This window comes from Helianthus annuus, chromosome 10 (genome assembly GCF_002127325.2).
Source record: "Helianthus annuus cultivar XRQ/B chromosome 10, HanXRQr2.0-SUNRISE, whole genome shotgun sequence".
In the NCBI taxonomy this organism is placed as follows: domain Eukaryota; kingdom Viridiplantae; phylum Streptophyta; class Magnoliopsida; order Asterales; family Asteraceae; genus Helianthus; species Helianthus annuus.
This window is the reverse complement of record NC_035442.2, coordinates 181,195,796-181,219,068: the sequence shown is the minus strand read 5'-3', so window position 1 is coordinate 181,219,068 and position 23,273 is coordinate 181,195,796. Positions and strand designations below refer to the sequence as shown.

The 23,273-nt window shown below is 38.4% G+C and overlaps 1 protein-coding gene across 6 annotated transcripts in view; it reads left to right on the top strand.

Annotated features, from left to right (window-relative positions):
- Positions 1–22,012, top strand: part of LOC110887015 — a 59,941-nt gene extending 37,929 nt beyond the window's left edge. For 4 of the 6 annotated variants that reach the window (XM_022134916.2, XM_035978892.1, XM_035978894.1 and 1 more), the window contains 18 exons: positions 6,069–6,123; positions 6,329–6,459; positions 6,565–7,068; positions 7,140–7,946; positions 8,028–8,104; positions 17,276–17,735; positions 17,841–17,927; positions 18,156–18,311; positions 18,404–18,588; positions 18,662–19,189; positions 19,266–19,443; positions 19,540–19,682; positions 19,764–19,890; positions 20,014–20,235; positions 20,316–20,672; positions 20,753–20,911; positions 20,995–21,282; positions 21,350–21,995. In XM_022134916.2, the coding sequence (XP_021990608.1) occupies positions 6,069–6,123; positions 6,329–6,459; positions 6,565–7,068; positions 7,140–7,946; positions 8,028–8,104; positions 17,276–17,735; positions 17,841–17,927; positions 18,156–18,311; positions 18,404–18,588; positions 18,662–19,189; positions 19,266–19,443; positions 19,540–19,682; positions 19,764–19,890; positions 20,014–20,235; positions 20,316–20,672; positions 20,753–20,911; positions 20,995–21,282; positions 21,350–21,511 (4,626 nt within the window). In that variant the 3' untranslated portion in view covers positions 21,512–21,995. Of the gene's footprint in view, positions 1–6,068; positions 6,124–6,328; positions 6,460–6,564; positions 7,069–7,139; positions 7,947–8,027; positions 8,105–17,275; positions 17,736–17,840; positions 17,928–18,155; positions 18,312–18,403; positions 18,589–18,661; positions 19,190–19,265; positions 19,444–19,539; positions 19,683–19,763; positions 19,891–20,013; positions 20,236–20,315; positions 20,673–20,752; positions 20,912–20,994; positions 21,283–21,349 lie in introns of all 6 variants that reach the window. The other 2 variants (XM_035978893.1, XM_035978891.1) reach the window with 2 other exon arrangements.
- Positions 22,013–23,273: the final 1,261 nt, after the last annotated feature.

Below are 23,273 nucleotides of genomic sequence, written 5' to 3'. Positions count from 1 at the left end.
TCTCGAACACTACCATGGACGGCGATGGCAAAACTGCTCAACCAGACTCCTCCCAATCTGCCATCAAATCCAACCTACACCCTGCCTACTCGGTTACCAACATACAAAGCAAAATCCGAACCTTGGATGGCAAGAAAGTTACATACAGTGCCTGGATAAAACTTTTTCGGTTACATGCTACGGCATATCAAGTTCTCAATCACATCGATGAGACACCCCCACCCGAACCCAAGTCTCCGGAATATCCATCTTGGAAAGAACTCGATGCCCTTGTTCTTCAGTGGATTTATGCCACTCTATCTGATGACCTCCTTCTTTTGGTCCTGGAGAACGAGTCCACTGCACGTACTGCATGGGTCAAATTAGAAACGAAATTTTTGAGCAATAAGAAGGCTCGTGCTGGTGCCTTAGAAACAAAATTTTGCAACCTGACACTTTCTACTTGCAAATCCCTGGATGATTATTGTCAACAGTTGAAGGACCTTGCTAACCAACTTGCAGATGTGAACCACCCAATCACTGAGGATCGGCTTGTCCTCCAACTTGTACGCGGTCTTCCCGCCGAGTTTGATACGACCGCGTCTCTAATATTTATACGACCGCATGCCACCTAACATGAAATTACGCATGTTAAACTCAAAATTACGCATGGGTTGTTCCAAACCCTAATTACGCATGTTATATACATAATCACACACATTATAAAAAAAGGAATGACGCGTCTCAATCTCCTGCTCGCGTACGCATCGCACGATAAGCACTATTGTATTTTACTCTCTCTCTCTCTCTCTCTCTCTCTATATATATATATATATAGAATAAGTGTACTGTACAATTAGGCTTAACGTATGCTGTGTACGCTGTGAAGATATAACATGCGGATATTGGGTTTACAACACGCGGATTTGTGTTGGGGAGGTAAATCCGCATGTATATATAAAAAAAAGGAAGTCGTATGTTGAAAACAAAAAAAAATTGCATGTGGGAAAAAAATAAAAAATTGCATGGTAAGGAAAAAAATCCGCATGTTGATAAAACAAAAATTCCGCATGTTAAGGAAAAAAATCCGTATGTTGAAACTGCTCAGCGTACGCTTCGTACGATAAGGGCAATTGTACAATAAACGACCTATATATATATATATATATATATATATATATATATATATATATATAGGCTACTGGGGATTTGGGAGTAATTGGAGTACTTGTGGAGTACAGGAACATGGTAAATATAAAGAAAATTAATTATTGTATATTATATATATGTAAAAATAAGCATAATTCATGTCAAAAATTGAAATTTAAAATGAAACATGTTTAAAGTTCAAACCTCACTAAGTACTAGGCCGGGTAGTCCGAGTACAAGGCCACGTAAGCCAAGTACAAGTTCAAGTAGTCCGAGTACAAGGCCGAATAGACTGAATAGACTGAGTACAAGGCTGAGTAGGCCTATGTTGACCGATTTTGTCCGTCGCCGACTAGGCAAGTCCGACTAAGGTAAACTCGCCTCGGAGGTGGTTCGAGGACTGAGTACTCGCCGAGTACAAGGCCGACTTTTACAACATTGATTATACATATATAGGGTGGGGTTATTGTACAAAGGGTGTTTTGTGTGAGAAGTGTAAGAAGGAATATGGTGAAGACATGTGCCACTAAATAAAATTGATATTTTAGGGTATAATTGTAAACGCATCAACAATTCAAATATGGTAATAACTAATAAATATGCAGTTACGAAGCTAAAGAATTTTCAAGATTTGATAACCACCCATTCGCATAATGCATCATTCACAACACATCAGAACTAAATTTATAACATGGTGTTTTAATAATATCGTAGTTCAATTCATAGTGTTTTACGCTTGCGTTCTGGTAGATGTTCTTCGTATGTTGTTTTAAACCTGCATTTACATAATGCATTCTTAGTATGGTGTTTTAAACCTGCATTTCCACATCGTGTTTTAAACTTGCATTTCCAGAATACGTTCTTAGTATCGTGTTTTTATACCTATTTTTTAAGGAGGTGTTTTAAAACCTGTATACTCACAATGTGTTCTTAGTATGGTGCTTTATACTTTAAAAGACAATGACGATGAAGGGAGAAGCCCGAAAAAACACCATGATATGAATCACAATACAATGTTTCCAGATTTACATAAAACACCATGACTTGAATCATAAAATACATTCCTTCTATCTGTTAAAACATAATGTCTTGAATCGTACACAATCCTTCCAAATGTTTAAACTTGAATCGCAATGTAAGAAAGAAGTCGTGGATGTCCGTAGAAGGAGGTTTAGGGTTTTTTTTGTGGTGGCCGGAGACAGTGGTTAATGGCGGATTAGGGTGGCAAAGAGAGGGAATCTCTGATTTGTGTGGAGAAGAGAGAGAATCGCGATTTTAGGGAGGAAAGTTATACAGTTTCTTAATTTAATTGATGTCTATTGACATTTATACCCCTATCAAGTCAAGTTAGTTATAAAAACTTATAACACAATTTACATTTTTGTCATTGTGATCTCAACCATTAAAAATCAGTTCTAAGGGGGTAAAACACTACTTTCATTTCTTAGATAAAGGGTCCTTTGTATAGAAACCTTTACCCTAGATATATGTAGTGTGAGGTTCAATGGGAACACTAAAAAAAGTGGAGAACCAGGGAACCAATTTAAATATATCATAAAAATTCAATTAAAAAATACCAAAAAAATATATTTTTTTCAAAAACATTTTCTGAGCTTTTGCATATAAATATGTGTAGAATCTATTCAATAATAAAACATTTTTGTAAATAATTTTTTTACCTTTTAAGGGTTTTTAAGCTTTTTTTTTTAATTTTATTAGGTTTTGTTTTTTTTTTTAATTTTATTAGGTTTTGTTTTTTTTTTTAATTAAAAAAGGGTTCTACATGTATTTATATGCAAAAACTCTGAATTTTTTTTTGAAAAAAATATTTTTTAACATGTTAAATTGATTTTATATATAACATATTTAACATGATAAATGCATGGTTCCCTCGTTCCTCACCTTTTTCTTGTTCCCCACTAAACCCAACCATGTAACATGTAAAACTTCATCGTTTGTGAGTCGTACCTTACGAAAGTACCAAAGAGTCATCAACATTACCCTCTTCATCATGTCCATGCTATGCGTGGCATGGCATGGAATGATGCACCAAAATCAATACCCAATAGTCAACATTACTCTTTACATTCCAAACCAAAGATTGTAGATGCTCGCATTAGGGAATACGAGGAGAAAGGTTTACAACCGACTGCTCTAGTCTCTAAAGGAATTTAATTTGTTAGGAAAGAGAACACTTCACACCCAAAGATTAAAGGTCTACAGAGGAAAATGAGGGTTCCAAAAAAAATGATGTGCTGAACTTTTTCTGTTTGCATTCATCAAGTATGCTTTATAAAGTAAGAATTCTCCCGTGACAAGAAATAATCAAAAGCTATAGTTGAAAGTCAATTTTAAAAGAAATCTTATTGCATACTTTGGAACCAATTTTTTGCACCATTTTGAAAAACTAATCATGTCCCGTTGAATATAACAAATTAAATCAAACTTCTTTGGCTAGATTCTAATATGATGGTATCGTTGCGTAGATTGACTTTGGAAAAAAACACAAGAACCATGTATTTAATTCAACATATCATCTAATCTTGGAATGCAGCAAATGTAGTTAATGTCTTTACTATCTAACACCCAAAAAGCCTCAGGGGTTTATATTGTATGTGCGCCTTAGAGGGAGAGGGGCTGAGGCGCTACAAGGGCTGCGCCTCAGGTGTGCCTCACGGGGTTTTGATATTTGTTCTTGACTTTTTGTGTCAATTTCAAGCAATTTATGTCTTTTTATGTGTGTTTTGATGATTTAGATGAATTTAGTTAGTATTATTATTTTATACGATATATAATTTTTATATTTATTTTTTAATTCCAGTAAACCAATTTGGTTTCATGCCTGGCCGTTTAACTACAAAAGTGATACACATTCTACGGAGATTAATGGAAAAGTATAGGGAAACGAAGCAAGATTTACATATGGTGTTCATCGACCTGGAAAAGGCATATGATGGTGTGCAACATAGATTGATTTGGGATAGTTTGGAGGATATAGGGGTTCCTAGGAAGTTTATAGAAATAATCAGGGACATGTATGGTAGTACTGAAACTAGTGTGCGGGTGCCTGTAGGTGATACATATTTCTTCCCCATAGAGGTAGAGTTCCATCAAGGGTCTGCGTTAAGCCCATTTCGTTTTGCGGTTGACCTGGATGAGTTGTCTAAGTCGATTCAGGAGAGAGTCCCGTGCTGCATGGTTTTTGTAGATGATACTGTGTTAGTTGCGGAACGCGAGGTTAGAGGAATGGCGAACTGCTTTGGAGGACAAAGGTTTAAGAATTAGTCGTTCTAAGACAGAGTACCTATACTACGATTTCACTAGATCAGGCAACGAAGGGGAAACTCGGCTCACCAATGCGGGTGAGGTGGTTCCAAGGTTAACTAAGTTCAAGTACTTAGGATCGTTTGTACAAAGGGATGAGGAGTTAGATAGCGACGTAGCCCATCGCATATAGGCAGGTTGGTGTAGGTGGAGAGCAGCCACTTTTGTATGGGACAGACTATAAGGCTATCAAGAAAACACAGGTACGCAAGATGGAGGTAGCAGAGATGCAATGTTGAAGTGAATGTGTGGGTATACAAGGTTAGACCGAATAAGAAATGAGGTTTTTAGGGAAAAGTTAGAAACGGCTAATATAGTGGAAAAGATAAAGGAGGGGCGATTATGATGGTTTGGACATGTGAAAAGGAGACAAATGACAACGCCAGCAAGAGTAGTGGAAACTTTAAATGTAGAAGGGAGGAGGAGTAGAGGCAGGCCTAAATTGACTTGGGAGGAGCAAATTAGGCTAGATTTGCACCTCTCTGAGGACATGGTTCAGGATAGGAGTTTGTGCTGGCGTAGAATTAAGGTTAAGGACTTTTAGTGGAGTATACATAGGTGTTTAGCTTTGTTGTTAGAGGCTTAGGTTTTTCGTACTTTCATGGTTGCAAGATACTATATTGTTTGACTGTTCTACCTTTTCACCACTTGTGTCTTTTGGTAGATGCCTATTTATATATGTTTAGTCTGTTTGATTTTGAGCCAGAGGTATCTCTGGAAGCAGCCTCTCGATCCCTAGGGATAGAGGTAAGGTGTGCCTACATCCTACATCGCACCCTCCCCAAACCCTACAAATGACTTTGCTATTTGTGGGATTTACCGGGTACGGTTGATGTTGTTTATTTATTAATTCCGCCTCGGTTTGCCTTGAGGCGTACGCCTTGTGAGGTGAAGGGAAAACTCCTTGAAACTCGTTTCCGTTCATTTAAACATTGCCTAACACATCATGTTTAGAACAAGGGTCATGCTAAACCTTACGTAGCCTTAAGTAATCAACTCATCCACAACTTTAGCAATTCTTTAGCCTCAACGGGGGCGCATCTACGGGCTGCCTTGCTAAGATGGGTTGATTTTGGAACCATGTCAATTTGGTGCTTGATTCTCCTAATATGTGGGAAACCACATGGTAAGTTCAACTTGTAAAGTTATTAATTAAAAAAGCAAGGTAATCCTTTGTTGTAATGAGGATCACCTAAGACCTTTCTCTAAATGTGATATAATAGGTAAGGCAATCATAGCTTGATTCGATTCGAGCTCATGAGAATGTCTTGGTTACTAATGGATTGCTTATTATTTCGAATACACACTTATTAGGAGATCATCTAGGTATAACGGGATGAGAGAACTCACATTTTCCTGACCAATTAATGTTACCTTGCAATTTAGGATAACAAGATCCATGAAGCTGGGCAACTCACTGGGTTTTGTGCACTTTTCAGAACTTATCATATCTTTCTTTATTTGGTTTTGACTTTTTGCACTGTTGGTTTGAGATTATAATTGGTACGTATAGCTCTTTTAGCTGTAATGCCTTGTGAGTATGCTTTAGATTTCTTACTAAAATAATAATTTAGGTATGATCCCATAAGTAAGTATATTATTTGGTGTTTTTACAGGGGTTGGCTAGGTTGGAGGTTGAGGTGACTAATCTAGCTGCAAAAGCAGGAAAAGGTAATATAATTATAGTGGTAAACTAGTTCCATATTGTCTTTGAGATACATTACATAATACATATTGTTGTGTGTACTATTAGAATATGTTATAGGCCCTTTAGATAGTAAACCAACATTTAAACCTATTGCAACTTAAATGCGTAAAAGTAACATGATTCTAGTGTGTGTATGCATGTGCTGAATTTGGTTTTGTTTGGGATCAGGTGAAGTAGTGGGTGCCTCGACAATATCGGTTGGACAGGGTACGAATCCCTTAAGAAAGGTGGCCTCAGCTAGAATGTTGCAACAAGCAACCGACGGTCAGAAAAATGTCACACACCTTTTAATGAGGAGGGTTAGTAATAGTCATTTTCATGTTGAATAAATGATTAATATCTCCCATTGTTTTGATAATCTATAATTTGTAGTAGTAACCCTTGATGTTTGTTATTACTTTAAGGGTCAACAAAAGGATGGTGACTTGCCCTTTCAAGGATGTCTGGTAGCTTCTACATCATATTTTGAAATGAAAGCAGTTTCAAACCTTCAAAGTAGAGTGGAGCAGGAGAAAGATGTGGGTAAAGATGTGGGGTTTTGGGTGGGACTTGGTCCTGAAGGTGTGTGGGAGAGTTTTAGATCTTTTCTTCCACTCTCAGTCATCACAAAAAAGATGGATGATGATTTTATCACTGTGGAAGTAGTCATGAAAGATGGAAAGAAACATGCAATTCTGAGGGGGCTTGCAACCATTACTAATGATTCAAATGTTAACTTGGATATAAATGTCTGTTCTATTTCTAAGATTCACGAGACTCCTGAACTAGTTGCTACTAATATTGCTGTAGAAGAGATCTTTGAGAATCAAAGACATAGCTCTATTTTTGGTTGGGGCACTAAGCTGTCTGGTTTCCGTGGGAAGGACCCTGGACGTTGGAGTAACAGAAATTTTTCATATTCGTTAAATGTAAGTCCTACGTTAAAAATTAATATATATATATTTTTTTTTGGCTTTTTAGTAATTCTGTGGCATATTAGGATTTCTATGAACCACCACTTCCAGCTGGATGGACATGGACGTCAGCGTGGGTGATTGACAAATCAGATCCTGTTGATGTGGATGGATGGGCATATGGGCGTGACTATGAAACTCTAAAATGGCCTCCAACTCCTCAAAATTCTTCAAAGTCGCCACAAGACCATGTACGCCGTAGACGTTGGATCCGTACAAGGAAAACACTTACTGATGAAGGCACACCAAACACTGGTTCTGGTATCCATGTCTTAGAACCTGGCTCTTCTTTTGTATTACCCTGGCGATCTATTTCTAGGGATTCTGATAGCTGTTTGCAAATTCGCCCTTCTGCTCAATATCATGAGGGCCTCTACGCTTGGGGGTGGCCTGCTGGCTTAGTTCCCCCCCCTGGTGGGACAAATGACTCGGGAGAGCACTCTAAAGAATCTTCAGTGAAACAAGGAAAAAAGATGTTGGATTCTGCATTCAAGTTAAATCAGCTTGAAAAGAATGACACACTTTGGTGTTGCCCATCATCTGACGGCAGGCAGTTTTGGCTTAGCGTAGGTGCAGATGCATCAGTTCTTCAGGCAGAGCTTAGTTCCCCTGTTTATGATTGGAAAATATCAGTAAATGCTCCTTTAAAGTTGGAAAACCGACTTCCTTGTCCAGCACAGTTTACAATATGGGAGAAGTTGAATCATGGAAATTCAACTGAAAGGCAGCAAGGCCTTTTGTCATCACGTGCTATTGTGCCCATATATCATGCTGACGTGCGTAATTCTCTATATATCTCATTGTCGCTTCAAGGCGGATGGACGATGGAAAAGGTACATCATTAGTTGTTATCATTCCTATTTTCGTTTTAGTTCTGATCAAGATACTTAATTGTTTTCTTTTCTTGATAGCAGGATCCTGTTCCTGTCTTGGATATATCATCTAATAACCATGCTTCCTCATTTTGGATGATTCATCAGAATAAACGCAGGTTAGTATACCTGTATATTCATTACTTGATTGTCAGTTTTCTCATACTGAGATTACTACACCTCTCCCATCTAAGCAGATGAACTTGAATGAACTCTTAAGGTAAACAGTTTCACTTTTTACAAAATAATAATAATATTTATAATAATTAATGAAATTCATAACAAGGATATACATACGAAAAATTTCAAGCAATAAAAGTATTGATTTATCAAACATATCCTAAAAATAAATAAATAAATAAATAAACTATTAATTGATTCTTGGCATTTAACTCTGCTAAGGTACAATGTTGTTTGATTTTACGGTATATCTTTAAATTAAAATTTATAATAATAGCGTATGATAAAAAGGTTATTTATGTTTGAAAAAGAAGTGGCAAGTTAACAATGGCTGGCTTTTCCATTTTTACCCCTCCAGTCCCTTTGATTCAAGAAGCTCACTTACGTGGCACCATTAGATCATCTCAATCATTGATTCCCTTTTATCATGATTATCTCGGTGTACCTTGCCTCATACTATTGTGAGTAGCATTTCACCAACCTACATGGCATCCCCTTATTGCATAATCAAAGAAATTAACCCCAAATTTGTCATCTTTGTTTTCATTTGAGTGTCTTGTTAATTAGGAAAACACACTCGTGGTGTTTTGCCTCCAAGAGTTGATAAAGAAGTTGATTCTCCTTTTTCTCACTGACATATGCTCATTGGACTTGGGTTTTCTTCATGAAAACTCAATTTGACATGCTTATTTGTACTTTGAGTCGCGATGACAACCTAATGCATTTTACACCAATCCTCATGCCCTTAAACTCCAAACAAGAGAAAGAAAAATTGACATCTATTTAAACTAATCATAACTTACTCTTGTAGGCTAATCTTTCACTTTGTGTTTGGGCTCATATTGTCGCATGCTATCTTATTAATGGCATAACATCTTCAATCTTACGTGACTTCTGCCTCGGTTCTATTTTCGGATCAAGCCTCTCATCATCTTTCCCTTCATCTTTTTCGGGGTGTTTTCTTCATCCTATGTTTGGATCCTAGTTGAGATAAGTTGGCTCCCAAAGCCCTCAAATTTGTCGTTCTATGTTATTCTTGTCAAAGGCTACAAATGTTACTCTTGCATGACTAATGTCATCTTTTGTATATTATTTATATCTACCAATCCGCAAGAATCGCCTCAATTGAATCATTTTTCCCCTCCCAACTCTTTTCTCTCAGTTATTTTCTCTCGTACCATAGTTATTAAAGGCGTGAGGCGCACTCAAGGTGACTTGTTGGGCCCGGGGCTTTATTTGCACCTAGGCGCGCCTGGGCACTCACTTTAATAACTATGCAGAAGATTATGAACTAACCTAAAGATTAAAGGCGCGAGGCGCATTCAGGGCGGTTTGTTGGTCCCGGGGCCTTATTTGCGCCTAGACGCACCTGTGTGCTCGGTTTAATAACTATGTCTCATACCAAGTGATAACATCAAGTCTACCACCATGCTACCCATCCAACTTTGTAAACCTACTACAATGTCCTCACCCTCCAAATCTAATTGTATATTATCCTCCATCTTTTGATAATCCTTTAGATGATCTATTAGCCAATTTTATATTTTGCATATATTGTATTTATTATGTTAGGGTTAGTTTGTATATATTGCTATCATTGTGGAATGAGAAATGATCGAGAACATTCCTTTTTTTTTTTGCCTAGAGTCCTATGCCACAGACATACCTGCATGGGCCAACATGCAAAATTGTAAGTCTTGTGCAAATCCAACTCACACCGATTCGAAACTTAGCGCGTTGGCGCGATGCGACCTCACTCGCAGACTGTTGTGCCTTGGCCCTTGTGTGACATGAAAGTGAGCGCTTTAGCGCTTTTCTTGCTAGGCGGTGAAGCAAGGAAGTGCTCACTTTAATAAAAGAAGCGCAGATTAGGACTTGATACACGCAGTTTGTTTCATAAAGGAGAAGAAATAGGAGCTTACATGCGATGAAATACGGAGTGATCATGTGTACTACGAACCATAATTATCAATAGCGTCCATAGCGGACGCTATAGCGAATAGTGTGGTGTGGCGGCCATACGCCGCTACAAGGTGCATATCGACCACATAGTGAGCAGATAGCGACTCTGGTGGTGATAAAATAAGCTTATTTATAGTTATATTTGAGCTTACACGTAGTTTCATCAACATAAACAACTAAGACAATCCTTTGTCCCTGATGATGTCTGAGCAATACGGAGTGATCATGTGTACTACGAACCATAATTATCAATAGCGTCCATAGCGGACGCTATAGCGAATAGTGTGGCGTAGCGGCCATACGCTGCTACAAGGTGCATATCGACCACATAGCGAGCAGATAGCGACTCTGGTGGTGATATCCGGCGAAAAAGTCTGATTCCTGTGATGCTTTCTACCGGAAAGCAGAAAGAAGGAGATGAAGAAGATGGCGGCTGGGTTTTCAGCGTGTTTTAGGTTTTAGGGTCATATAAACTTAATGTATTTTAACATTTAACCCCTCTATCTTTTACTAGTTTACATTTAGTCCCTAAAAGTTGTAAAAATTTACGTAAAAAGTGTAAACTTAGTTTGTGTATCTTAACATTTAACCCCCTTTATTTTCAGTAGTTTACATTTGGTCTTTAAGTTTATAAATTTATACATAAAAGATATAATAATTAACATTATATATATCTACAAAAGTTATAAATAGCTATTTTCAGTAGATCCATCCATCCAAATAAACTGATCTTGGATCACCTTGACAATTAGCCACCTGAGTGTCTTCATCCGTCCGGATGGAGTTGATGTCCATCCGGATGAGGTTCTACCCATCCGTCCGGATGGAGTTGAGATCCATCCGGATGAATGCGTCAATCCGGATGGGTATCTGTCCGAATGACCATCCGTCCGGATGCCCATCCGGACCGAATATGTTCGAATAACTCAAGAACACTCCATATCACGTTTTTTCGATCCAGAATCTTTATTTGTATGAATTTCATGACGAAATTTCACAGGATTGTGCGCGGATCAATTCCGAACAGATTGATGTCTTCAATTCGAAAATCCATCCGTGAATTGACCTTTATTTTGATGATTTTCTCTGTTTTAACGTCAAAACTCCCGTTTAACCCAAAATTGATTAGCTTGGGTGAATTAACCGACTGTTAGATCGATTAAATCGGTACCGTAGCTCTGATACCACTTGTTAGTCCAGGATTCGGTGAGTTTGACGGAGCCTCGGTCCCGATACGACGTGTTCGATGCGTTTATTATTACCAAGAAAGGAGTAGAGGAAGAAGATAGATACGACACCGAGCAGTCACTTATAATCTCGTCTCTTATTCATATCTGAAAGTTACAGCACCATGAGACCAGTTGGACAGCATGTCCCCTCTGGGATCCAAAAGCTTGTCCAAATGGGAACCCCAACTCCCTATTTATAGGCAACAGCCTATCATCCGAGTGAACCTATGTCCATCATTCCGGATGGACTATTACACTGCACAACCTACATTCGGATAGGGGTTTGGATTATATGTTGTCCATCCGTCCGGATGGACCTTTACAGTGTCTAATCCGTGTCCGACTTTCTCTAATCTATACAATATTCAACACACGCTCTATATAACTATTCGCACAGTGGCAGACGTACGAAATATGCACCAACAGTGGATGCCACAAATGAAATGGCTGGAGAGTTGCTTAGTAACAACGGACATGCACTGCCATACTTGGGAGATAACCCAGCGATGAATATCATGACATCCATTTTAGCGTTACGCTCCTCCTAAACCCGTAAATCAGTAGTTAGTAGTTGGTGGGAAAAGAGCTCGTACCTCATCTTAAAGCTTTGAGAAACGAGTAAAGTAATCGTTGAAAGTGGAGTCACCTTGTTCAACCCGGGTGAAAGCTTGAACAACAGAATAAGTATGAGACAATGATTCTTTGGCTGAGAATGACGAGCACAAGTGATCATCCCACATCGCCTTCACTGTACAGAAGTTTTGAGCGATTGTGAGGATTTGTGACTCCATGTAGTTTCATTGTGCCATTTGTATCCCACTATCGTCAATACACCATTCTCGGGGAATCTGGCTCGGGGGTGGTTTCGTCAGGTGGTCCTCTTTGTCCACACTTTCAAGATCCTTTTGAACAAAGAGGCTCCATGAACTCTAGTTACTCAAATCCAGTTTTACAGGAATGCGCAAAACTGAGGTATAGTTGATAATACCCGGAGCAATATGGTTTTCTACAATATTTTTCTTATCTCCCATTGAGAATGAAGACAATCAAACAAACAGCTGAAAAATCGAACTGGGATACGAACAAGCAAACCGAGGCAGAAAATAAAAAGTTCTCAGATCGAAAAGTACAGGGATGATCGGAATAACACGCAATGCAATTGTGCAAAATGCGGCGGCCGGGGGAGGCTTCATGCATCGTCACGCGGTGGCACGTGGGAGTCCGCAGCAGAGAGTGGTGGCGCGTGCAGGTGCTTCTGGCGGTGTTCAGAGCTGAAATTTTATAGGTTCGTAGAGCGGGCAATTCTGAGTCTAGTGGTGGTAGAGGTGTAGCTTAACTCACCGGAAAATGGTATGCCGGAAAACGGGCAGAACCGGAACAATGGCAGTGAGTGGTAGTTCGTGACAGGATGTGTGGATGTGGATAGGGGCTGGATGATAGTGATGGTGAGGTAAAACATATTATAGCCAATGACCGGAATAGTGGACCGTGGCCGGAGTAATGAACAGTGGCCGAAGTAGGGGCTAGAGAGAGGAACTAGAGCCTTAGCTTTGATACCATGTAAATGGAATGAACTGAATCTGATTAATGTAATGTGAAAGGTGTGTTTGCATGAGAAATAACTCTCTCTATTTATAAAGATAGAGAGGGACTTGCAGGAAATGAAATATTACATGTAGGGTCCTCTATACTTACAGCTAGGACCTTATACTAACACATATTTACAACTAACACTAAATAATGCTAGAAAACTATGAGAAATAATAAAAAATATATATATAAATAAATTGCGCCTTGGGTACGTTTGTGACTCAGTTTTTGACCCTCTCACTTTTGTGTGTCTCGCGCTTTTTAAAGCCAAGGCGCCAACACCGGAGCTCTTTTACCTAATGGTACCCTCTACCGGAGTCTAGATGACACCCTACAATACTTAACCTTCACTAGACCCGCATTTTTTTAATTCCTCAAGCATATTCTATGGTATATTAAACCCTCTAAATCAGTAAAACTTACAGACTATTCAGATGATGTCATCCTTATGGGGGGTTGCTCAGACTCATGTCATTCCACTTCGGGGTTTTGTGAATTCCTTGGTGACATTTTAGTCTCTTGGACTTCAAAGCGGCAACACGCCAACACACCATCTCTCGAGCCAGTGTTGAAGCTGAATACATGGGTGTTGCCAACGCCAATGCAGAGACAAGTTGGCTTCACAACCTTCTCCTCGAGTTACATCTTCCGACTCATGAGGTCACTATTATTATTTTGTGATAATGTCTCTACTGTCTACTTATCGGAAAACCCAGTCAGGCATCAAAATACTAAACATGTCGAAATCGATATTCATTTTGTCTGGGAAAAAGTTTGAATCGGGACGTTCGCGTGTTACACATCCCGGCAGACTATCAATACGCCGACATCTTCCCCAAGGGCCTCCCGAAGCAATTGTTCAACCGTTTCAAGGCTGGTCTCTGTGTTCGTCCATCTACATTACTATTAACTATAACCATAACCGCTAACTTCGGTTATGGATTTTCTTAACCATAACCATAACCGAACTTCAGTACATTGTATATGTTGGACACCCGAGACATCATCACCATCTACATATGTATTAACATTTGCAGCGGAAGAACTAACATAATTTGCAGACATGATGAACACGAGTATGCAATACGATAAAGATTGAAAGAAATGAATACTTGATGGACACTTTCTGTTTGGAGGGAAAATGTCTTGATAACCGGCAAATGTTTGCCGGCATTACATAAATATACATCATACTAAATGGCGGTTGGAATTTGGCGGGTAACTGCCTTGATAGTTTGTTTCGAATATATTTACCCGCTTATCCTTGAACCGCTTATCATACTTACCCTAATACTCTAGTTATCAGTTCACATATCATACATACATATCATTCGAATAATTATATATAACATAACTAAAGTTTAACTAATATAGAAATATATGTATTTCCAACACAACCCCCTTAAACTTTGGTTATGTTGGAATCCTTCTGCATTACACTTCGATTTGCCTCTTCCATTGCCTTCTTCATGTGATTGAAGTTAAATCTTTTCCTCCTCTTGTGAGCACTCCAGTTGTCTGCCCATCCATTCTCAGCAAACAATGCATAATGCATTAAATCAGCACCGGCTTGACTATTCCTTGCAGCATCTTCTCGAACATCTCCTGTACTTCTGATCTTTCTGTGACTGCCTCGAGACGAACCATCATCATTCTGATTGATTCCTGCAGCACCTTCTTGAACTATGTCTGCACTTTCGGACCTCCTTTCGCAGCCTTTAAATGAACCAGCATTGTCATTAATCATTTCCTTCACCTGTACCTTGTATTGAACTGCCTTGAATTTATAGTAATATTCTAAAACATCAAGGTACATGGCATATACTATTCTCATATAATCTCCATCTTCATATCCGAAGCCTAAATCCTTTGCTATGATTGGCCATGTATTTTCAGTTGTAACTTCTCGGTATCCACCATCACTTGCCACCAGAATGTATAGACTTAATTGGTCTATTTTCTTTTGATCAGTGGTGTAAGGAGGAATAGGCCTTGAAGTGATTCCCATATATTCATACAGAAACCACCGGACCATCTCTTCAAATTTCTTTTGTAAAATAGCTTTATACTTGAATACGTATTCACGATCATCAAGCATGTTCATCAGGGCCTTGCAATCATCGAATTCATGAAATTCTAAAGATTTTAAAATCATTAAATTCCAGTCGTCTTCTTCTTTCTCCGACACATTCAGCGATTCAAAATAGGAATTCAGATAATCATTCTTGAATTCATCATCAATCCCGCACATATTTTGCAGCCTTTCTTTCTCTTTTAACCCCAGTTCCTCTTCTTTCGATAGCCCAGTTTTATCATTTACAGAGTTCACCACCGGAGATGAAAACATAGGAAAAATTTTACATGAATCACCGGATTTTCTGACCGTGAAACCTTGGAGGGTTAATTGTTCAAGACTTAGAACATTTCGATCAATATCCGGTGAGTAAAATACACTGGGAATTCTCAGCGTATCATTTCCTGTTTTCATCTCAACAATTCCTACTCCGCGTATGAATAAAAAATTATTCATGCCGGATCTCGTTTCAACACCCATAATGTGTTTAACCCTTTTGAAAACATCGATATTACCCACATAATGATGATGAAAAGTTGAATTTACATACCAGATGTCCTTCCATTGTCCACCATCTGTCCCCGTGACTATCATCTCATCACGGCAGTGCACGTCTTCATTCTGTGTTCTTATTCCGGCATTGATCGCTTGCCGAATAAGTTGTAACTCTTCATCGTTCTCCTTGGCTTTACATGTATAAATCTGATGACCAGGCAAGTGACAGTAATAACATAAACATTCTCGTCGGGATCGTCGTTTTCTTTCATTCTTCTCATCAATACAATGTTGACATGGCATTGATGTGGCAGTTGGTTTAATTTCTACATCGGATCTAGTAGTGGCTCTGATACCACTATGTTGGACACCCGAGACATCATCACCATCTACATATGTATTAACATTTGCAGCGGAAGAACTAACATAATTTGCAGACATGATGAACACGAGTATGCAATACGATAAAGATTGAAAGAAATGAATACTTGATGGACACTTTCTGTTTGGAGGGAAAATGTCTTGATAACCGGCAAATGTTTGCCGGCATTACATAAATATACATCATACTAAATGGCGGTTGGAATTTGGCGGGTAACTGCCTTGATAGTTTGTTTCGAATATACTTACCCGCTTATCCTTGAACCGCTTATCATACTTACCCTAATACTCTAGTTATCAGTTCACATATCATACATACATATCATTCGAATAATTATATATAACATAACTAAAGTTTAACTAATATAGAAATATATGTATTTCCAACAGTATATTTATGATAAATGATCAAATACTCTGAGAAATTTCATGATCCACGCATGAAAAGTTCTCTAGCTCTTCTCCTTTGACAGTTGTTTTAGCAGCTCAACTGACCACTTGTCTATTGCATAAGGGAAAGGTACACACTCCACAACTAACACGTATACATCAATATCTAAAATATGATCGTTTGTCACCTACCTTTTCTACTTGTGATGTCAGTCCTATTCCTAAGAGTGTAGGAGGGGTTTTTCTACTTGACTATTGATTATTACCTCCCTGGAAAACAAAAGTCAGATGGTGCTCCATGTTTACTCCAAAAGTGGGTGCGCATGATAATTTGATCCCCTAAGGATATACCCATATTTCAGCCTACGTTACTGTGTTATATTCTCGACCAGTATGCGTGCTTTATTGTCTATGACAACTATTTGGAACTGTCCCTCCATCAACTTGATATTATTAATAACGGCTTACTTCATTGTGACCTACAAGTACAGCATGTATACTTGGAGCCACGTCGTGGATTTGTTTATTTTTTGTCTAGAGAATCCCTTGTAAATTACCTTTTGGTAAGGCAATATTGGTGAATACAAAAATTGAGTCCGTCTTAAAATCTTCATTTTTCATTATAGATCTTGTAGCTTTAGGTGTTCTCTTTCATTTTACCAAAAAAAAAAAAAACTCTGATATAGCATACTAAGCATTGTATTGGAAAAGGAATTCCACATATAATTATTTGGAGCCAGCATTTCCTCCCCTTAACAACTCTGACATTTGTTCTTGTTAAGGCTTACTAATTTAAGATAACATTGGTTGCTTTGTTGACTGCTGGAGTTATCTAGAAAACTTCGATTTGTTAGTAGTAATAGTATACTCTCTTCATATATTTATATAAAGTTGGTCACTGCAAGATTTGTGAGATTATGTATGTTCATCTCATAATAATTAGCTATAAGAAGGGCAATTAGTTGAGGCGTATGATATTGATAATGCAGGAGATTGCGTGTGAGCATTGAACGGGACATGGGAGCATCTGCTGCTTCCCCTAATACCATAAGATTTTTTGTCCCATATTGGATTATTAATGACTGCTCTGTACCACTTACATATCAAGTGGTTGAAATTGAACCTTCAGAGAATGCAAGTGCAGATTCTTTGGTGAAGACAAAATCTGCAAAATCTGGAAAATCTGGAAAATTCTTTAGTTTTAGGAGTCTTTGTAGCTCCCCCGCAGAGACTATCTCAAATGGGAATATCCAAGTTCTAGAAGCTATCGATGACACTAGTCCTACTCCCAGCATGCTTTCTCCACAGGATTATGTAGGACAAGGTGGTGCTATGCTATTTTCATCCCGGAATGATTCATATCTTTCACCGCGTGTGGGTTTGGCTGTTGCCATTCAGCGTTCCGATAATTTTAGTCCTGGACTATCACTTCTTGACCTGGAAAAGAAGGTGAGACATGCATATTTGTAGTTCACTAATATAGTTCTATTACCTTAATTGTTCCTCTATCATGTATGTTGCTAACGCATCCCCTCCCCTCATATATATATACAGCAAAGAGTGGATGTCAAAGCTTTTAGTTCAGATGGATCTTACTACAACCTTTCAGCTCTAATGCAGATGACATCAGACAGGACAAAGGTATATACCCTTTAAAGTTTGGATTGTCTTTTAGCTCATCTAAGATCTAGTCCTCATATTTGGCTTTACTGTTTAGAAGTTCTTGTTTTTTGCTTCTTACTTTTATACACTTCAAGCTAGTTCTCCATCCACATTTTTAATTGACGATGTTTAAAGTAGGTTCTTGAAAAGCATACAATACTTTTTTTTCTTGTTCATACCTGAGTTATGCCAATTTCCCTGATGCAGGTTATCCATTTTCAACCACACACCTTATTTTATAATAGGGCTGGCGTAAGCTTATGTCTGCAGCAGTGTGATACACGGTCACTGATTTGGATTCATCCAACCGATGCTCCAAGCCATTTTAGATGGCAGACATCTGCCAAAGTTGAATTATTAAAGGTCTGGATGTTCCCTTTGTGAATACTACTGATTATGATTAATATGTTTATTGCTTACTTCTGTTTTGTGGTCAATTTTTACCTCTACTATAGTTAAAGACTGATGGATACCGTTGGAGTGCGCCGTTTAGTGTTGCAACTGAGGGCTGGATGCGTGTTTCGTTGAGGAATGAAAGTACTGGCAAACAATCGTATTTTAAGGTTGAAGTAAGGAATGGAACAACAAGCACACGCTTTGATGTCATCTTTCGACCTAATTCATTTTCAAGCCAGTACAGGTTATTTTCTCATCTGTTTAAGAGCTCAAACCTTTGCATATTGAAAGACTGAAAAACTGACTGTGTATGGCAGGATTGAAAACCATAGTATGTTTTTACCCTTCCATTTTCGGCAAACGGCTGGTGCTGATGATTCATGGCACTGTCTACATCCTTGCACAAGTGCTTCATTTCTATGGGAAGACCTTGGTAGAGAACGAATCCTGGAGGTCATGGTGGATGACACTGACACTAAAGATTCAGCTAAGTACAATATTGATGAGGTTCGTGATTATCTACCTGTTCAAGTGGGTGGGGGACCCACAAAAGCAGTGCGTGTTACTATAGTTAAAGAAGAGAAGATGAATGTTGTTATGTTGAGAGACTGGATGCCAGACAACAATGATGATCCCAAAGCAGCAAAAATCAGTAAAAATGTTACTGCCTCAACACCAAAGACTGATTTGGTTTCATCATCCTCGGATTGTGAATTTCATCTTACTCTTGAGCTCATTGAACTTGGATTGTCCATTATTGATCATACACCTGAGGAGATACTCTACTTGTCAGTACAGAACCTTCTATTGTCACATTCAACTGGTTTGGGCTCTGGAATCAGTAGGTAATGTTCTGCCAGCTAGTGGCACTTGAAATCCACTTTTTCTGTTATGCTAATACATGTAACTTGGATGTTGTAGGATCAAATTAAGAATGCGAGGGATCCAAGTGGACAATCAGCTGCCTTTGACACCAATGCCGGTTCTCTTTAGACCACAAAGAGTTGGAGTAGAGGCAGATTACGTATTAAAGTTTTCTGTGACAACGCAAACTGATGGATCATTAGATTTTCGTGCGTATCCTTATATTGGTTTGCAGGTTAGTATGAGTTTGTTATTTCTTCTAGTAAAAAGCTTTAATCATTCTGCTGTAATAAAACACCCTGCGTATTTGTTTTTTTTTTTTTTCTGACAGGGACCTGAAAAGTCCGCCTTCTTGATAAGTGTTCATGAACCAATTATTTGGCGCCTTCATGGTATGATCCAGCAGATTGATCTAAGTAGATTCGGTGAGGCTCAAACAACTGCCGTCTCGGTTGACCCTATCATTGAGATTGGGTATGTTTTTCACGTTATTTCTTTCTGGCCTCTTCAACTTCGGTCTAGTAACGCAATGATTTATTATTATGGTGATTACAGAGTTCTGAACATCTCTGAGTTCCGATTTAAGTTCTCCATGGCTATGTCACCAACTCAGCGCCCTGTGGGTGTACTTGGTTTTTGGGCATCCTTGATGACAGCGCTAGGGAACACCGAAAATATGCCCGTAAGTACCGTACCATCACCTCATATTTCCAACAAAATAAGTGATTTCTCATCTCAAGTCTGACCAGATACATAAGTGTTGTATAGACAATAGAATGACGATGTATGCATGTTGGAATGATAGGTGCGTGTAAATCAGAGATTCCTTGAAAACTTGTCGACGAGACAAAGTGTTCTTACAACGAATGCCATCTCAAATATAACAAAGGATATTCTAAGCCAGCCTCTTCAGCTGCTTTCTGGTGTGGATATACTAGGAAATGCAAGCAGTGCATTTGGACATATGAGCAAAGGTGTTGCGGCCTTATCAATGGACAAGAAATTCATTCAAGGTCGGCAAAGACAGGTATATTTATATTTATCTACATATGATTTGCCGTAGAGTTGGAAGGAAATGAAGTGATGCTATGTGAATTTGGATGGCAGGAAAATAAAGGCGTTGAAGATTTTGGTGATGTAATAAGAGACGGGGGAGGAGCATTAGCAAAGGGGCTATATAGAGGAGTAGTGGGTATAATAGCAAAACCATTAGAAGGTGCAAAGGCATCAGGTGTAGAGGGTTTTGTTTCGGGTGTTGGTAAAGGGATAATAGGTGCTGCTGCACAACCTGTGAGTGGTGTCCTTGATTTATTATCAAAGACAACTGAAGGTGCCAATGCAATGAGAATGAAGATTGCTGCTGCTATCTCCTCCGAAGACCTTCTTCTCCGCAGACGACTCCCAAGGGTTATCAGCGGTGATAATCTACTCAAACCATATGATGACTACAGGGCACAGGGACAGGTACTGTTTACCAGCTATTTACCCTTTTTTTTTTCCCATTTAAGAAGGTGCTTTTACCCTTTTACCCTTTGTATGCACAGGTAATACTGCAGCTTGCGGAATCAGGGTCATTCTTTTTACAGGTGGATCTATTTAAAGTCCGTGGAAAGTTTGCTTTATCTGATGCTTACGAGGACCATTTCTCACTGCGTAAAGACAAGATACTTCTTGTCACGCATCGAAGAGTTATGCTCTTACAGGTACGTTACCTTGTGTTCAAGAGCCAAGCAAGTATTTTCATATTATTTCGTTAGTAGCATGATTGGCAGCGAATATTTTGCAGACATCCAACATTATAACACAGAAGAAATTCAATCCAGCTAGAGATCCATGTTTGGTGTTGTGGGATGTTTTGCTGGAGGACGTAGGTAGCATGCAACTAACCACTGGAAAGAAAGATGGCCCTAATGCACCTCCATCTAAACTTAAATTATCCTTGAAATCTAAATCATCCTCTGAGAACAATGATCATACTCGTGTTATCAAATGCTACCGTGATACCCAACAGGCAACTCAGGTTCATTCCTCCATTGAGCAAGCAATGAGTACATATGCACCAAAAGACTCAAAGGTATTAGTTTTTTTGCAATTACTGCATAAGCAGTTGTCTTGAAGGTTGACTTTGGTTTGAATTTCAGGATATGCATAAAAGGAAAGTGAAAAGGCCATATGCGGAAACTGGTGATGTATCGACTGCTGAAGAAATTTTTTTGAAAGAACGCCCATGGTCTTCACAGCAGATCCCTGCACCTCTTCCTCCAAATTCGACCTTTGGCAGCAGCAGTGATACTCACCAATAGACATGTTTGAATGTCAAACCCTGGATGGTATGCATCTTGCAAGCAGCTCAAAACCTTGACGCTTTTCTTAGATAAATTGATCTCACCAACATTCATTGTAGTATGAAGTACATCATATTCGCTTTTCCATTACATAAATGTGTGCTTCCTGTAAAAAGCCACTGGCAGGATCTTATCTTTAAGTCTTCAGTTAATATTGAGTGAGAAGGCGACAATTTTCAAAGTCAGTACCAGATGCTTTCTTTCTTTAGCAGCTGGGATAACAACAATATCTGTTCTCAAATGGGCAGCTGGTTGTGTTCAGATTTTGGGCAAGGCAACATGGTGCGGATGGTCGTAGCCTTTTTAGTTGTCAAGAGAAAGTGTATATAGAATATATGCTAATGTAATATAGGTGATATGGGGGATTCATTGGTTGGTTGGAGTGTACAGAGTTTATATTGATGTTGTGTGGCTTTTTACATGCGAAATGTTAGCTTAGTAATTATAATTGTTTCTAGATGGTAGCTAAGTGTAATATCTCATCCTATATATAAGATCTATTGTAAACCCTAGCAGCCGTCATCCCATCGCAGCTCTCTTCTCCGATCAACAAATCCGATCGTGTGCTGGGAGATTGTTGCAACCGTGGAGAAAACCACACATAATTCCCATAAATTTGCTTTCACCCTATCAGCCATCAACTGTGGTATTGGAAAGCAATGATTCAACCTTTCTTATTCAACAACAATCTATTCTGCTACATAGACACCTTATCTGCCTATTTAGACACCCTTTGCCTCGTATAGGCCTATACGAGGCGTATAGGGTTACATCAAAATCAGTGTCTGACTCATGTCACTTCTGGTTTGACTGCCTGAATACGCCTCGTATAGGCCTATACTGGGCGTATAGGACCCTTCGTATAGGCCTCATATATGACCCTTTGCCCCTTATATGCCTCGTATAGACCTATACTGGGCGTCTTGAAGGGTTTTTTTTTTTTTTTTTTTTTTTTTTAACAAACATTTTATACAATATTAATTGTTTTAGCAAACTTTTATACAAAAACAAGTTTTTTTATTTTAAATAATTAATATTAGGACCCCTCGTTGGTTTTTTTTTTTGTTGAAAAATGGATGTTTTGGTAGGGTAATTTGATTGTTTTTTGAGGGTGATGTTTTTTGAGGAAAAAAATGGGTGTTTTGGTGGGGTAATTTGAGTTGTTTTTTAAGAAAAGTTTTATTTTTTTATAAAAATATTTTACCGTTTTCAAGATCGGCCTTTAAAAATATTCGATCGTAGAAATATTACATTGTTTTTAACATATAGCGTAGTATAGGTCTCGTATAGGTCCCTTATAGGTCTTTTATAATTAATATTAGTGTTATTATAATTAATATGAGTTATTATAATTAATAAGACCTATACGAGACTTATAGGATACATCGATAGGCCTATACAAGACCTATAAGGGACCTATACGAGACCTATACCACACTATATGTTAAAAACAATGTAATATTTCTACGATCGAATATTTTTAAAGGCCGATCTTGAAAACGGTAAAATATTTTTATAAAAAAATGAAACTTTTCTTAAAAAACAACTCAAATTACCCCCACCAAAACACCCATTTTTTTACTCAAAAAAACACCACCCTCAAAAAACAATCAAATTACCCTACCAAAACATCCATTTTTCAACTCAAAAAAACACCAACGAGGGGTCCTAATATTAATTATTTAAAATAAAAAAAAACTTGTTTTTGTATAAAAGTTTG